The 16,473-nt window shown below is 36.4% G+C and overlaps 1 protein-coding gene across 1 annotated transcript in view; it reads right to left on the bottom strand.

Annotated features, from left to right (window-relative positions):
* Nucleotides 1-16,473, bottom strand: part of LOC137667504 (titin-like) — a 245,020-nt gene that overhangs the window by 85,709 nt on the left and 142,838 nt on the right. Inside the window, 27 exon segments of the mRNA XM_068408322.1 lie at nucleotides 523-789; nucleotides 885-1,009; nucleotides 1,113-1,521; nucleotides 1,628-1,906; nucleotides 1,998-2,264; nucleotides 2,424-2,690; nucleotides 2,782-2,950; nucleotides 3,104-3,201; nucleotides 3,345-3,611; nucleotides 4,474-4,597; nucleotides 7,087-7,229; nucleotides 7,976-8,102; nucleotides 9,066-9,205; nucleotides 9,303-9,569; nucleotides 10,070-10,336; nucleotides 10,436-10,702; nucleotides 10,822-10,948; nucleotides 11,077-11,216; nucleotides 11,754-12,017; nucleotides 12,409-12,675; nucleotides 12,780-13,043; nucleotides 13,130-13,256; nucleotides 13,740-13,879; nucleotides 14,033-14,308; nucleotides 14,537-14,812; nucleotides 15,021-15,416; nucleotides 15,497-15,547. Coding sequence (XP_068264423.1) covers nucleotides 523-789; nucleotides 885-1,009; nucleotides 1,113-1,521; nucleotides 1,628-1,906; nucleotides 1,998-2,264; nucleotides 2,424-2,690; nucleotides 2,782-2,950; nucleotides 3,104-3,201; nucleotides 3,345-3,611; nucleotides 4,474-4,597; nucleotides 7,087-7,229; nucleotides 7,976-8,102; nucleotides 9,066-9,205; nucleotides 9,303-9,569; nucleotides 10,070-10,336; nucleotides 10,436-10,702; nucleotides 10,822-10,948; nucleotides 11,077-11,216; nucleotides 11,754-12,017; nucleotides 12,409-12,675; nucleotides 12,780-13,043; nucleotides 13,130-13,256; nucleotides 13,740-13,879; nucleotides 14,033-14,308; nucleotides 14,537-14,812; nucleotides 15,021-15,416; nucleotides 15,497-15,547 — 5,811 coding nt within the window.

Here is a 16,473-nt window from a genome sequence, read left to right as displayed (position 1 = left end):
AGGAGCTGTTGTGTGAATTCTAAGCAAGCAAATCATTGGATTGCTTCAGAGAAAGAAACTCAGGCTGGTTGATATGTATTGTGTCCTCCTATAAAATCAGGGAAGAGGGAGTTGCTTTTTGAGCATTAATTTAATGTATTTTATTGGTCTGATCCTGTAAAACAGACAAATCAGGAATTAAATGTCTTATATGAATGAAATGAGTAGGCCAAATGATTTTCATGTTTTAGATCTGCAGTGACCTAATGAAAAGGTTGTATCCTACAAGTTCAATTCATGCTCTTTGGTTATAGACACTGAAAAGTGACCTATATTTTCCTCAACAGTTGCATCAGTGTGGTATAATGCAAAATGTTTGTTGCCTGAATTGTAATTCATACAGTTTAAGAGACTTGCACTTGTCTCAGCCTGATTGTGTATTCATTTTAATTCAACTCTTTGAAAGAACAAAAATCTATTTAGTTAAATAGTTAACCCACTAATCTAAGATTTTATAAAAGAAACACAAAGCAAGCAACTTACCAGCTAATTCAAGCTTAGCTCTAGCTTCCTTATCTTTAGCAATAAATCTATATTCCCCCTGGTCACGGGGCTTTATCTCGCACACTTGCAGCCTGTGGACCTTTCCTTCACTCATCATCTGATGTTTGTCACCTTGGACAATAATCATGTTGTTTCTCAACCACTTGACCTCCACACCATCTTTGTTCAACTCAGCCATGAAGATGACATCTGCACCAGGAGCTTCATAAATATCTTGTGGTGGTCGGATGATCTCAACAGGGATTTCTGAAATAAATGTCAATTCATTTGGTGTTATTTGTATATTGTTTCTATTATTACTAAATAATGAAGAAATAAATCCTATTTAATTTTACTCATACCTTCAACAAAAAGTCTTGCCCTAGATTTCCTGTCATCCACTCCACAGGAATATTCACACTCATCATCTAGTCTACAGTCTTTTATGATTAATCTGTGCAGATTTCCATCCTTTTCAAACTGGTATCTTTAGGGGGGAGAAAAGTAAGCAGTGTTTTAGTTTCCAGACAAACCAACAAAGTAAAGTAAGCATGTTTAGCATATTAGCAAGTATAATAAAATGTACACACTTTTTGCCTTCTTTGATTTCTCTTCCATTTCTGTACCATCTTACACTGGCTTTCTCTTTGGAAAGCTGGCATGTAAAGACAGCATCATCAAATTCAGTGACGGTCTGGTCCTGGAGATGTTCAATGAAATCTGCTGGTGCTTCTGTGATGAGAAGCTCTGCAACAGATTTGTCTTGTCCAGCAGTAACAGTGTATTCACCTTCATCTATAAACCCACAGTTTTTAATGATGAGTGAGTGTTTGTATTTATCAATTTTGTATAAAATGCGCTTGTTGAACGTGATCTCTTCACCATTCTTTGTCCATTTGAGGGTTGCATTAAGGCGATTGACTTTGCACCAGAACGTGACAGTTTTCTTTTCCATGGTCTCAATGTCTTCAAGGGGCTCAACAATTCTGAGATCCTCCTCTGTCAAAACAAAAAAAACAAACTGATTAATTTACATCCTTTTGGTCCTGATGTGAAATTGAATGTAAGATGATGAAATAGTTTTAATACAGAGCAAGTTATTTACCTAATACTGTTAAGGCAGCAGAGCTTTTGACGTGTTCACCTCTTTGGTTTGATAGTGAGATGGTATAGTTTGCTTGATCTTTCAACTGTGCATCTCTGATTCTGAGAGTGTAAACTAAATCCTTCTGGACAATAATGTATTTTGCACTATCAAATATTGCCTCACCATTTTTGTACCACTTCTCTTTGGCACCTTCTTTATTGACTTCACAGTTGAAGATAATTTCTTGACCCTCATTAACTTCTTGGTCCTTAAGGGGAGTTATAATCCTGAGTTTTTCTGAAATTGAGAAAATAGAAGAAATAGGACATCATGTAGTATAAGGAATGCAACAAAATATGCACCTGCATATTGATAAAATAAAGCTTACCAATCACTGTTAAGCGTGCTGTAGCTTTAGCTTCACCAACCATGACAGTATACTTTCCTGCATCTCCTAGAATAGAGTCTTTAACCACAAGTGTTCTCTTTTTGCCATCTGAAATGATGTCATACTTATCACCAGGCTCCAGGACTGTGTCACCCCTCAGCCACTGCACTGTAATTGCCTCTTTGGATACTGAACAGACGAATTCAGCTTTGTCTCCTTCAAGCACCTCAAGATTTTGTGGTCTGGTAAGAAATTCTGCTGCAAGTTCTGAAAGAAAAGATTTTTGTAGATATATGTGATTTTATTTTATTTTTTACTTATGGAAAGAACAAACCAAGTTGTGTGTATTCTTAATGGTTTTTTTGTATGTTTTTGTTTTTGTTTTTTTTTTTCCAGAAAACAAGGCCACTAAAGTAACTCTCTTACCATGTACAGTAAGTTTTCCTGTTGTACTAGAGCTTGGGAGCTTGCAAGTATATTTGCCAGCATCTTCAGGACGAGCATTACGTATGAGAAGAATTCTCTTTCGGCCATCAGAAATGTGTTCAAATCTACCACCATCAGGCACCTCCTCATCTCCTTTAAACCAAGTAACTTCAGCACTCGGCTTTGAAACTTCACAGATCAATTTTACGGTGTCATTTTCATTTACTTCAAGATCAGGAAGATTTTTTGTGAAAACAGCCTCTTCCTCTGCAACAAGAATTTAGAAAGATGATTAAAGCCTTTCATCACAAAAACATTTTTTTTGTTCATAGATCAGATTCTAAAGCACTGTCTTTACCTATCACTGTAAGTAGGCCTGAAGTTCGAGCTGTTTTTGCTTCACAGGCATATTCAGCTTCATCATCGAAAACACATCTACTGACAACAAGAATGCGTTCTGCACCTTTGGAAATTATGTCATACTTTTTGCCTTTTCTAATTTCAATGCCATCCTTAAACCACTTCACCTGTTTTAGAACAAATCAACATGGTTATTATTATTAATGTACTTATCATAGATTTCAGTTGTGTGTTCTTTTGTAACAACACAATAAAGTTGTCAATTTTTAAAAAAGCTCTAGTTGAAGAGGTTACTCAGATTAAAAAGTATTATTATTGACCTTGACACCTGGACGAGAAATTTCACATTCAAACCGAGCAGATTCTTTTTCTTTAACTTCAAGGTCAGTTAGGGGCTTCAGGAATTCAACACGAATAGCTGTAAGAGAAAAGAAAATTTTTAGTAGAGGATAGTCTCCGTTAAAGAAGAATAAATTGCTGACATTTTTATTATTGCCAGTCATAGACACTAGTACATAGGGTTTATAACTCACATTTTGTAGAAAATTGTAAATGACTCACGTTCTACATTGAGAAAACATGATGTCTTAAAATCTTTAGCATCACAGGTGTATGTTTTTGCATCATCCAGTGTGCAGCCATGGATAATGAGTTTTCTGACTCTGCCATCAGAAATGATATCATACTTCTTTGTTTTGTGAATTTCTTCTCCATTTTTAAACCATTTAACTTTTGCATTTTCCCTGGAAACTTCACATTCCAGTATTGCAGTGGCCTCCTCTTCAACAGTCTGGTCCTCAAGTGGTTTAGTAAATTCAACTGGGGGTTCTAAAAGAAATAGATAGATTTTTGACACAAAAGGTCTAAATTATAGCCAGCCCTCTGCTAGTACAGAACTGTCTCGTATTGTTTACTTATTTTCCTTGACTGAAAAATCAAAAAGGCTCTTAGGTGTCTCTGCTGAAGGTTTTTTTTTTTCTTTAATGCCCAGACGTGTTCAGTTAATTGAGTTGATTGCCTCATTTTCAGCCTAGTGTAATATTAGACTGAATGATATACTTGTCCGTGGGGTTTTTACTCACAAATTATCACAAAGCCTTGCAACTCAGTTTCTTTAGCTGGACTATACCCATGTGATCTCAGTGACTTTGAAGTTATACTCTGAACTTAAGGAATGATTTTTTTTATTTTTCCTTGAATTGCTAATTTAATTAGAAGTGTGTGCAGTTTTTTGACTTCTTAGCCATACTCATCTTGCAAGCAGTGCAAGAGGGTATACAGTCAATGTTATGTCACTTGACTGAGGTGTAGTTGTGCTCTCATAGGTTTTTGGATTCTCCAAAGAACAGAAAAAAGCAATTGGGAGCCATAAAGGTCAGTATTTGCGGGTCATCTTGAGGCCAATTGAATGTTCAAGTCTGCAACGAAGCCCTGAAAATCCTAATGAACTGATTCATCTATCATGTCTGACATATTTCTATTATTTCCCCCTTTCCTCAGCTCTTTCTTGAAGCATAAAGATTTTAAGTAAGTGGCTTTTTTAATCAGGAAAGTTATCTACCAGACCAATATTGTATGTATGATCCTACTAATTTGATATATGGTGTATATTAACATCCTATTCCAGAGTGAATCATGAATGGACCATTAACACTGACTATGGTATAATTAAAATGATTGACTGACTTACCTTTCACAAAAAGATTTGCTTGAGTTCTGAAATCTTTTGCTGTCAGTGATACCTCTCCTGCATCTGTTAACTTGACGTCTCTAAGAATAAGTGTGTGAACTCTCCCTTCAGCACGTGTCATGACCTTATAAAGTACATAAAAAACCGCTTTGTAAGTATCTACAACAAATATTTAAGAAATATGTAATCAAATACCTTTACTATTTATTGTTACCTGTGGAGTTTGATTGTTTACTTTTATATGAAATTTTGATCATTTCCTTTTGTATATACTAGATATAGCTTAAGACCCAAATGCTTTGAGGATTTTGATAATAATTTCTGCTTTGTCCTTTCACTTCCAAGAAATCGTAATTTTTAGTTTCCCTATGTTTTAAGGTATTTGTGTCCTTGTATTAGAAAACCTGAGTCTACTATCAAAGTTCAAAATGAGGCTGACTTGAGAACATGTTTATTTTGAAAAGGTACTAATAAATACCAAAATAAATAAATTTATGGGGAAAAGTTGGTATTACTTCTGGCTACATCTAAAGCAAAAACTTCTAGAGAGATATAAAGAGGTTTGGCACACCCCTCATACACTCTTTTGTAAATGCCAATTTGACTTTCTATTATTAGATTTTGGTAAAAAAATTCTGCCCCAAAAAAACATTTCCACATTGATTTATTGCTGAAACTACTTTGCAATCATGAATTTGAATTGAGCTACTCCTACATAAACATCCCTTTTCTCTAGGAGTGGACTTCGGGGATTCAAGGATATATCCTGCATTACAGACATTAAGAGGGCTGCTACTCAGTCATGCAGTAGATTTTAACATAGCTCTTGAAGAATTCTATTTATTTATTTTCAGATAAGTATGTGATCAAGTAGCAGATGCTGTTTTAGAAAAATAAAGGGGAAAAGTGAGCTTCTGCTAAGGAAGAAGCATAAAAGATTGTTACTTTTGAGAAGGCAGTCCCTTTTGCTTCAGAGGGAAGGAACTAAGAGGCTGTCCTTCCTCCCAAGTGGTCATTGTGTCCCTGAAAACTAGCCCTAGTGAATGCTCATCTGAAAGAGATTGAGATGATGCCAAATATATATATGTTTGACCAAGATAAGCAGTAAAGATAAACAAAGTCACTTCAATAAAGGTTGTGTACAGCTGAATGCCAGCCACAGAGGTAAAGTAATGGCTTTAATTAAAAACAGCTGAAATGAAACACTTGTGCAATTAGATTGATTCTTGAAGACAGTAGTAAAAGTGTTTCAAGAGGCTATTTTAAATGGGCAGAAAGTGATGCCTCAAGTAAATGTATGGTTTACTCTGAATTTCTTCTTTATAAAATTTCAACTGAAGTCAAATGACAGTTTTGACTGCATATGGAAACTGATTAAAAATCTAGATTTTTTTTTTCATGTAATTGAAATGATAGCTCAGACAGATAAGAACAAAATAACATTCCATCATACAGAATATTGAACATATATTTTTCTTGCCAGGCATTAATAACTATCAAGCCACTGCACTGATCAATAGCTTTCCACATTTTTATTCCTAGACTGAAAAGCGATTACCTTGATTTATTACGTCTCATCTGCTGAGTTTCAATTTTGTTTCTCTGTCCTTAAACACTGTCATAGGGTCGCCTATTGCCATGATGGGTTTTTCTTTTCCTATTTCAATATTCTATTTTTTTCATGAAATAGTTTTTATTTAGGCAAATTTGGTGAAGCTCAGAAAGATCTAGTAAAAGCTGAAAATAATGTGTTAAAAACTGTATTTAAAAGAAAAAAATCTGTACCAAAGTAGTATTAGCAGCATTATTACAGGTTCTGAAACTTTGCTAAGTCATGTAATGCTTTGAAAGTTTGCTTTGTCCGAGGTTTCCAATTGGTGTTTTCATTTGCTTTGTTTCCCTTAGGCCTAGTACATGAAAAAGAAGTCTTAAAACCAGTGATCCATTTCTGGTTTATGTTTCTTAATGTATTTCTTTATGTTTCTTTATGTATTTCCCCTACCACTAACTTTAAATACTAAACTGACTGCATTCCAGGCTGCTCACAACTCAGAGTTAAGAGCCAGCACTTGATGAAGGGTTAAAAATAGCTAGTGAGAAGTACTTGACAAGCAAATCTGCCCAGAAAGTTATCTCGAGAGCCAGAACAAATGCCTGAAATGGAATCTGAATCCTCTTAATCCCCTTATATGCAGAACTGGACTGCAACTCAACATTCAGGAAAAAAAAAAAGCATTTCCTGATAGCACTTTTCAAAACCCTCTCACGGTAACTACAATTAACCTGAGCAAAAATCATTCAGTACCCCTGTGGTTGACTCTCCAACAGAATCAGGCACAAAATTGCTGTTGTAATGATTGATATTTTAGAACCTTAGTTTCCCTTTGTACAATAAATACTTGTAGTGTTCCAGAAAAAATGGAATTTCTGGGGGAAAAAAAGTGCTATATCTGATTTAGTGAGGATTTACCATTTGGAACAGTAGCACTGCTGTATTGCTATGCCTTAGTACTTCTACTGGCAGAGAGTAAATGAGAAATAAAGAAAGGGAAGAGACTTGAAAGAGAGGAAGGAGGAGGAAACATGAAGAAAAATAAAATTTAGTTTCTTTACCTTATCACTGGGCTCCAGTTTCTTTCCTTGCAGGAACCACTCTACTGGGATTCCCTCATAAGAGAGTTCACAATCGAAGGTTGCCGATTCCCCAGCTGTCACTGTTACATCCTTGAGGGGTCTCAGCAAGCCAATTACTCGAGCTTGGTAAGGAGAAGACATCATTTTCAGTCACTTTTACCCAAGAGAGAGCTGCTGCCCTTATGTACTAATCTCCATGTTGGCTTCCCTCTAGAGAGACAGGCATCGCAATGCTGCTCTTTAAATTCTCTAAATAGAAGAGGCCGCCCTGGGTTTTTAGGGGGAGGGCTGGTCACCTAAAATTTCCTATTTGCAGAGCGTGTTTCTTTAAATTGAACAAGGTCAGCAGGAAAGTTGCTGTGCATCTGTCTTCCTGCCAAGCCTTGCATACCTCTTGCTAGATAAGGCATGTGTTTTCCAAAATAGCGAGGGCTAGGATTGGAGTGGGAAACAAGTGGTCTTCAACTGTGTGGTCTGTCACTGTCCATCAGGCTCTTAACCCTATCCCCAGATATCACTGCAATCCCATTCTCTCAGGTTAATATGATACTTCAATACAGTAAAACCTTTGCTTGTAATACTTCAATTTCATAACAACATATGATGCCAGACCATGAAGCAGCCTTCAAGGCCATCTCCTTATTTTTACTTGTCCTATATGAATAAACTATATACAAGGTTAAAAAACATATAGAACATTCCTTAACTAAAAAATTAAGATAGCTTGAGTAATTAATTCTTGAGTTGCTGTTCTGGAAAGAATTGTTGTGGGTTCGATACAGTACAGAAATTTGTCTACCTGTTCCAAAGAGGCAATGAGTACCTTGTTTTTACTTAATTAGTTAATTTCAGTTTAAAAGACACTTACGTTTCACTCGAAGGTGAGCACCAGATTTGGCATTTGCTGCTTGGAAATCTACTCCACCAGCTTGATCTAAGCGTACATTGTACAGTGTAAGGAAGTGCTTTTTACCTTCTTCCTTGATTTCACATTCCTGCAAAAACAGAAGTGAAACAATTTTTTCAGTATCTTTTTTGTGCTCCTCCTGACAAGAGCCCCTACTTCTCATACCATGCGTCTGTTATCTCCTCCTCCATTCACAACACTTAGGCCCACTGCCACCTGCAATATACTTCATAAACTTTAATTCATAAGCCTTTCCTTTCGAAGTCTCTTCCTAATACAGTCTGCTTCCTCTTAGAAAGAATGGGCAAGAGGCAACACATTTGGGTTGGTGAATGGTATGTGCTGATTGACTAGCCAATATATCCTTATGTAGACCAGTCACAAGCCTAAGGGAACTAGAAACTACTAAGCTTGTGCTGTGACCTTTCCTTGAGCAGGGTCTTTTTCTCTTATCCAGACACTGATTTTCATGGGACTTCTGATCTTTGTGTATTATTCACATTGATACTGTTACATCAAAGAGTTGCCAAATTATTACCAGTCGTGATTGTATTGTTTCTTAATTTTCCAGATCCTTCCAGCAAGGAATTAAGAATATTTGATTAAGTCTTATACCATTTTAAACCAATTAGCTGTCATAGTAATGGAAGAGTTTGAAAATGTGATCTACATCTATTTAAACCAAACATAACTCAAAAACCAAAGGTAAATGCAGACAATCCAAAGTTTGTATTTTAAAAAGTCATTATGTTTAAGTGAGTTCCACGAGGTCTTTGCACTTTGGATACATGATTGTTAGGGACTAGTAATACAGAATGCAATTATTTATATAACATCATTTATTATTTAGCTATTTTATATCATATTTTGGATTAAGTTTATACTACATTTTGAAAGTTATTAATGAAAAAAACAGTATTTTTATTATAGTGACCATTATTGAAAGCAGAAAGAGATTCACTTAGTTTCTGCAGCCACCTTCTTCCTCACACCCTACCTCCCCGCAAATTGCTGAGAGACACATAAGAAACATCATGAAATATTTGCTTACAGCTGATTCAGTCAGAGGTTCTCCTTTTAGCTTCCAATTGCCATGGACACCTTCCTCAGAGACTTCAATATCAAAACGGGCAGTCTCTGTCTCAATCACCTCCACACTGTATAGTGGACGTATAATCTCAATATCCCGGTCTGTAAGGAAAAGAAAAAAAACAGTGATTGATTCCCTCAATTTCTAACAGACTCTAAAAGATCTCTGCTACAGAGCAGCCCAGTAAACTAACCATACCTTCAATATTGAGTTTAGCAGAGGTTTGATCAGTACCACAGTCACAAGTGTATTGTCCAATGTCTTTCTTCAAAGCTTTCTTGAGGATAAGGATTCTCTTTTTACCATCAGCCTTAATAACAACATTCTTTGATGGAGTAATTGGTTTGCCATCCTTCATCCATTTCACTGGGGCATTCGCTTTGCTGATTTCACATTGTAAGATTACTTCATCTTTCTCTACAGCAGTGTAATCCTGCAGCTTCCCAGTGAAGTAAGGGTCTCCCTCTGCAAGCAAAAGTTAAGATATGTTTCACTCTGAAGTTTTAGTCTTTCAGAAAGGACAATTAGTTTCTTACCAGAAAATACATTTATTGTTTATGCCATGCAAGAAGGATTAAATATAGTCCTTGTAAATCTTACACAGTTCTGTGCAAGAAGACAAAACAACAAGTATCTAAGAAACAATTCAGCGTATTACTAATATTACTGACAACATTGTTTTTGTGCTCTAGGAGTTTCAGAGCACCATTTAAGTATCTAATAGTTAATTTTGCAATAGTTGTATGAAATTTTAAAGCTATTTTAATTATCCTATGTGAACGGGGAAATGGAGACGCAAAGAAGACAAGCAAATTGTAAAATTGCCAAAAATCACAATGTAGATTTAGGCCAAATCAAAAGACATCCACCAAAGCAAACTCAAGATCACCTTTCTGATCACCATTTTTCATTAAAGAGACTCTTCTGATAATATACATAATGTAAATTCTTTTGGGTATTCTTACCAAGAACAGTGAGTTTAGCTTCTGAGGATTTGCCCATAGCTTCCACTCTAATCTGAGAAGTATCATCAATAGTAAGATCTTTGACTGTGAGTGTATGGAATTTGCCATCATCTGTCATTGAAACCACTTTACTGGTATGTAATCGCTGGTCATTCTTGAACCAGATAACAGGGATATTTTCATGGGAGAGTTCCACAGTGAACACCGCAGTTTCTCGCTCCTTTTTTGTTACATCTTTGAGAGGAGTAATGAATTTCAGGCGGATACCTATAACAACATAACATTTCATTAATAATAATGTTGTCAATACAAACTATTCAAGGACTCTGATGCAAATCTTTCCTAGAAAGACAAAGGCAGACAAACCTTCAATAATTAGCTTGGCACTTGTTCTCTTATCCTCAGCTTCAAACATGTATTTAGCTTCATCCTCAAACGCAACAGATTTAATAATCAGAGCATGCTTTGTTCCATCTGAAATAATTTCAAGTCTTTCATCAGGAGTAATCTCTTGTGTTCCTTTCAACCAGCGGAAAGTCTTGGGTTCTCTGGACACCTCACATTCAAACTTGGCTTCATCCTTCTCAAAGACCTTCACATCGCTTAGTGGAGTGATAAAGATGAGAGGCAATTCTGAAATCAAAGAATAGCACTTTTAGTTCAGTGATAGGTTCATATAGACTTTTCTCCCGCTAGATTTGTTCTAATGTCCTGAGATATACGTGGAAATGTTGGCAAAGTGCAGACTGTACCTTTCACTTTCAGATTAGCAGCACTTTTAGCATTAGCAGCTTGGAAAGACACTTCTCCAGTCATATCAAGTTTGCAGTTATGAAGGACAAGAGTGTGCTTCTTCCCGTCTTGAATGATTTCACAGTCCTGGTTATAAAGAAACACCCGCCCCACCCCAAATATTAATATTCTAAGAAACCACTCAGAAGACATTATTATTAAATATGTTTTTTTCTAGTGTAAATTATGGTCTAAAAATAAAGAAGCAGCCTTACAGGTGAAGGTGTTAGGGTTTCTCCCTTTAGCTTCCATGTAGGATGGACATCAGGCTCAGAAATTTCAATTTCAAAACGTGCTTTTTCACCAACAAATACCTCCACTCCATACAATGGGCGTTCCACTTTAATTAAACGAGCTGAAATAAAAAACCCCAAAAGTTCACATCTGTTTACTCACTCATTCTATACCATAGAAATGTAGTACTGCAAAGGATCTCAACTCTCTCCCTACCCCTTCTTTAGGGCATTCAAATACTATCACTGACAAATGTTTATCTAACCTCTTTTTAAAAAGCTCCAAGTTTGGGCAGTCTACAACCCTCTTCTATAATATGTCTGAAAGTTTAGTTATTTTTAATAAGAATATTTCTCCTTATAATTAACCCAGATATCTCTGACAGTGAACTAAACTAACTGCTTTTTTTCCTGACTGTAAATGGACATAGAGAATAATTGATCATCACTGTCTTTACAAGTCGTTTATGTATCTTAAGATATACTGTCTCTTGTAAATACTCTTAATAATTGTAGATCTAGATATTTCAGCTATTCATCATAACAGCATGTTTTCTAAAGGGACAATTTTTGGTGTTGTACTATAGAGGGTGTCTGTCTGCCTACACCATTTTACAAAGGTTTCAGTACTTTCCCTTAGCCAAGGCATGATAACTTACGCTCAACGCTGACATTAGCACTTGTCTTGTCGGTTCCACAGTCACACTCATAAACACCCTTATCACTCTCTGCAGCCTTCTTGATCTTCAGGATACGGCGCAAGCCATCTGTTTTTATGGAAATTCTGTTGGAAGCTACTAGTTCTTCACCATCTTTGTACCATTTTACTGGCACATCTTTGCTAAGTTCACACTCCAGAGTAATATCATCTTTCTCCACAGCACTGTAGTCTTGTAATTTCACAGTGAAATATGGATCGGCCTCTACAAAAGGCATAGTGGATATGAAATGGTAAATCAGTAATATAAATTTACTAAAACATCAATATTTTGTCACTTTCTACTTATAAATTTTTTTCACACATATTATACAGCATATTTTAAATCATTGTGCAATGGGCACAAACTGAAACATGGGAAGGTCAATCTCAATATGAGGAAAAACTTTTTTACTTTGAGGGTGACACAGCACTGGAACAGGCTGCCCAGGGAGGTTGTGGAGTCTCCTTCTCTGGAGATATTCAAAAACTGCCTGGACACGACCCTGTGCAATGTGCTCTAGGGGAACCTGCTTTGGCAGGGGGTTGGACTAGATGATCTCTAGAGGTCCCTTCCAACCCTAACCATTCTGTGATTCTGTGATTTATGTAATTACCTAAGACTTTGAGGTTTGCTTGTGTGTTCAAGTCCTTGACTACGGCCTTTATTTCGGAGATATCATCAAGTGTTACTTCTCTCATTTCTAGTTTATGAACTTTGCCTTCTGAAGTAATAAAAACTGTTCTGCTTGTGTGGAGTCTCTTGTCATTTTTGTACCATTTCACTGGCATGTCTTCATGAGAAAGCTCAAACTGAAAGTGAGCTGTTTCCCCTTCTTTCACTGTTTGATCCTGTAGAGGTGAGATGAACTTCAGCCTCACACCTGTAATGTAGATGCATAAATACCATCAGAAAAAGGCTAATGTGGTTCTAAAAGATACATTCTTTATCCATTTTTTATTGTTTTGCTCGTAAGAAGATACTGGCCTTCCACAAACAGTCTTGCTGTGCTCTTCTTGCCATCAACTTCAGCAGTGTATTCTCCCTCATCATCAAACTGAGAATCATTGATTACAAGAATATGTTTCTTTCCATCTGCAATGATGTCAAATTTTTCTCCAATCTTGAGTATATCAGTGCCCTTAGACCATATAACATTGGCTTCTCTGGTAAGGACACATTCGAACCTTGCTTGGCGCCTCTCAGGGACAGTAACATCTTTTAGGGGCACAGCAAAGTCCAGTTCAATTTCTGGAAGCAAATCAGAACACATTATTTGCATTGTGCTCCATGTGAACTCTGTTCAAGTTGATATCATACTCCATGGTGCATCATACCTTTCACTGTCAGGATAGCTGTAGTAACTGCATTAAGTGCCTGGTAAAGGACTTCACCAGCTTGCTCTAACTTGACTTTGTGCAAGGTTAGGAAGCGTTTTCCTCCTTCTGCTTTGATTTCACATGTCTGGAGAGATGACAGACTTGGGTAAATACACTGCCAATCCCTTACTGCTAGGTATTTTTAATAAAGGGATTCTATAAACATTTTATACACTGCTAGAGTCAGCTAGAAAGATTGGAATTGCTTTTCAAGGAAAGTTAACACTTTTACTCAATAATAAAAAACCAGTACATTTCTTCAGCATTCCACACTTCTTTTAAATGTCAGCATCATTTCTAGCAATGTATGTAGGATATTTTTATTATGGTCTGAATAATGTGCTGTAATCCTTTGAGAAAACGAAGCCCTTCAAAACTTAGCTTCTATTGCATGTAATTCTTACTTAGAGAACCAGTGTTTTTTAATCACCGTAATGCTTAGCCTTTCTACATTCTGGACTGAGTAGCAATGACAGACCTGCAAAGATCTTACCATGAAGACTCAGAGGAACCTGTTCACAGTGTTTAAATTTAAATAAATTGTGTTGTAAAATTCAAGGATGCTTACAGGTGAGGGTCTCAGGATTTCTCCTTTCAGCTTCCATTCACCAGGAATATCATCCTCAGATATTTCTGTATCAAAGTTTGCCGTTTCTTTCTCGTAAACTGTAACATCTTCTAATGGCTTCAGAATTTCAACTTCACGTTCTAGAACACACAAATGAACACATATATAATTAGGTCAGGTTTTGATAGAGCTTTATAATAATTCAGGTTACAGGTTTTTTTTTGTTTGGTGAGAGGTTTTTGAACATTGGCCTATAAGCTGATTAAATATAATACAAACAAAAGCTTCCTTACCACCAAGGGTCAGTTTAGCTGGGTATCTGCGACCTTCAATTTCCACTGAATATTCCCCAATATCAGCAGGGCCAGCATTCTTGATTTTCAGGAAAATTTTATTTCCTTCTTTCAAGATTTCTGTCTTGTCAGTTGGTTCAGCAGGGATTTCCTCATCTCCTTTAAACCACTTAATGTTTGGTGTGTCCTTGACAATGTCACAGGTGAAAGTAGCTGTTCCTTTTGGTTTCACATGCTGGTCTCTTATGGGTTTTACTAACCAGTCTCTTATCACTTCTGCATAACAAAAAGTTACATAAAAATACAGCTTAGCAGACATTTACTACAAATAGATGGGTCATAAACAGAAGAAATAGAACTAACAGACTTTGTATTACAAGTTTTAATAGCTGTAAAAATCTTATCTGTCCATTTATATTGTAATACTATGTGAAAAAGCTTTCCTAACTTTAAACCAGTCCAAATATCCTACAGTGAAAGGAGAATATGATTTTATTTGCTTACCTACTACCTTAACACAAGATGAGCATGACAGCTCAGTGTCTTCCACGGTAACAGTGTAAGTGCCAGCATCAGCATCATCTGAATCAGTGATCGTGAGGGAATGTGACAAACCAATAATGCCCAGAGCAAATTTCCCAGGCTTGTCTTTGATGATCTTCCCATCCTTTCTCCAGACCACACTTCTTTCTTTGTTAAGCTCACATGTCAAGTACAGTGGCTGGCCTTTAACCACAGTGACTTCTTCTTCCAGAGTTTTCACAAACCGCACTGGGAGCTCTGTAGGAAACACAACATTTTGATTTGTCTCATTTATATACAGAAGGTGTGATGCAGAAATGCCTTACATACTAAATCAATATGTGTAGTGATTGATGGAAACAAAAGGATGCATCTACCAACCACTGTAAATTCACAAAGTACCAGTACTTGTAGCTTGAGGAGTAGCTAGCCTTTAAATTATTGATAAACTTGAAACAGAGAATACCTTCAACAATGAGCTTGGCTGTAGAGGTCTTCTCTTTGTTCCCCAGTCGTAATACACAAGTATATTCACCAGCATCTGACAGCTGGACATCAATAATATGCAGCTTCCTATCTTTGCCATCAGCAATAAATTTGTGTTTTGGGCTCTCTCGGATGTTACTTCCATCTTTCATCCAGCTGGTAATTGCAGTGGATGGTGAAATAAGGACTTCAAAGATTGCAGAAGACCCAACAGATTCAGCTTCTGTTAGCACTATATCTTTCATTTCCTTGACAAACTTCAGTGGTACAGCCTTGAGTTGGTAAGTGAATGGAGGCTCTTCAGGAGGTTTTTCACCACCACTGCCTGGCCTGAGTTTCCTTCTTTCTGCATCTGCTGGTGAAGGTGTCTTCTTGGCTGTAATTCAGATTCAGAAATGAATAAACTAATTCTGATTTATTGCTTTTGCTTGTAGGTATTGACTTGTAGTATCCTACCTTTGACTGGACTGATACCCTTCGGAGTTTCTTCTTTTGATGGCTTGGCCTCTGAAGTAGAACAGCAATATTATTAGGAATGTAGTTAAATAAACATACATACTAAAATTAAGACAAACTTTTCTTTTACAAATCAGATTTTCTCTTCCTTTAGCTATATAAACATACAAGGGGAGGAAGATATAAGATCCCTTCCAACCCAAACCATTCTATGATTCTATGATTCTATGTATTTATTTATACAACTTATACTGTCTATATCTCAATGGCAAGTTCAATGTCTTGAAGCATGGGAAAAGACACGTATTCAGCAGTGGGGACTGAAAGGCAGCTTAGGATCTCCTCAATTTATTGTCCTGCCTATTATTTTGTAAAATTCTGCCATTCCCTGACACTTTACTAACAATTAGGCCCTTGATCAATACCTCCCTCTCAACCAAAACATCTTAAGTACCTATTACAAATTATGTGGGTTTTTTTTAGAAAAAGTACACATTTTTACTAATGAAAACAAAAATATAACTTACATAAATCAAATATATTTCAGGACAATGTGATACTTTCAAAAGTGAGGGATGTTCTGTTAGTTGCCTAACTTGTGAAGAATCATCACTGACTTTTGAAAATATTTTCCATGCTATGCTGCTTCTCATCATAATTTCGTGAAAGGAAATAAAAAATATACTTTTAATGGGAGAATGATATGAATGAAATGCAGGACAGACTTTATTGCAGAGGATGGAAAAATGAATACTAGAAAAAATGTGTGAGTTTTTTGAGAAGATAATGGCACACAACGTGATTTATGGAGTCTTATAAAAGTGTAAGACTAAGACAATGAACATTGATCACACAGATGTATGTACAGACAGGTAAGACAAACACGTGAAGAGTGGCTGAATGCCAATACAGCCAGCTGACAGACTAGATGGAAATGTGAACAGTGTTAAAGAATGAAAACAAATATCACAATGGCA

The sequence above is a fragment of the Nyctibius grandis genome, chromosome 9 (genome assembly GCF_013368605.1).
Source record: "Nyctibius grandis isolate bNycGra1 chromosome 9, bNycGra1.pri, whole genome shotgun sequence".
Taxonomy (NCBI): Eukaryota; Metazoa; Chordata; class Aves; order Nyctibiiformes; family Nyctibiidae; genus Nyctibius; species Nyctibius grandis.
This window is presented reverse-complemented; position numbering and strand designations above follow the sequence as displayed.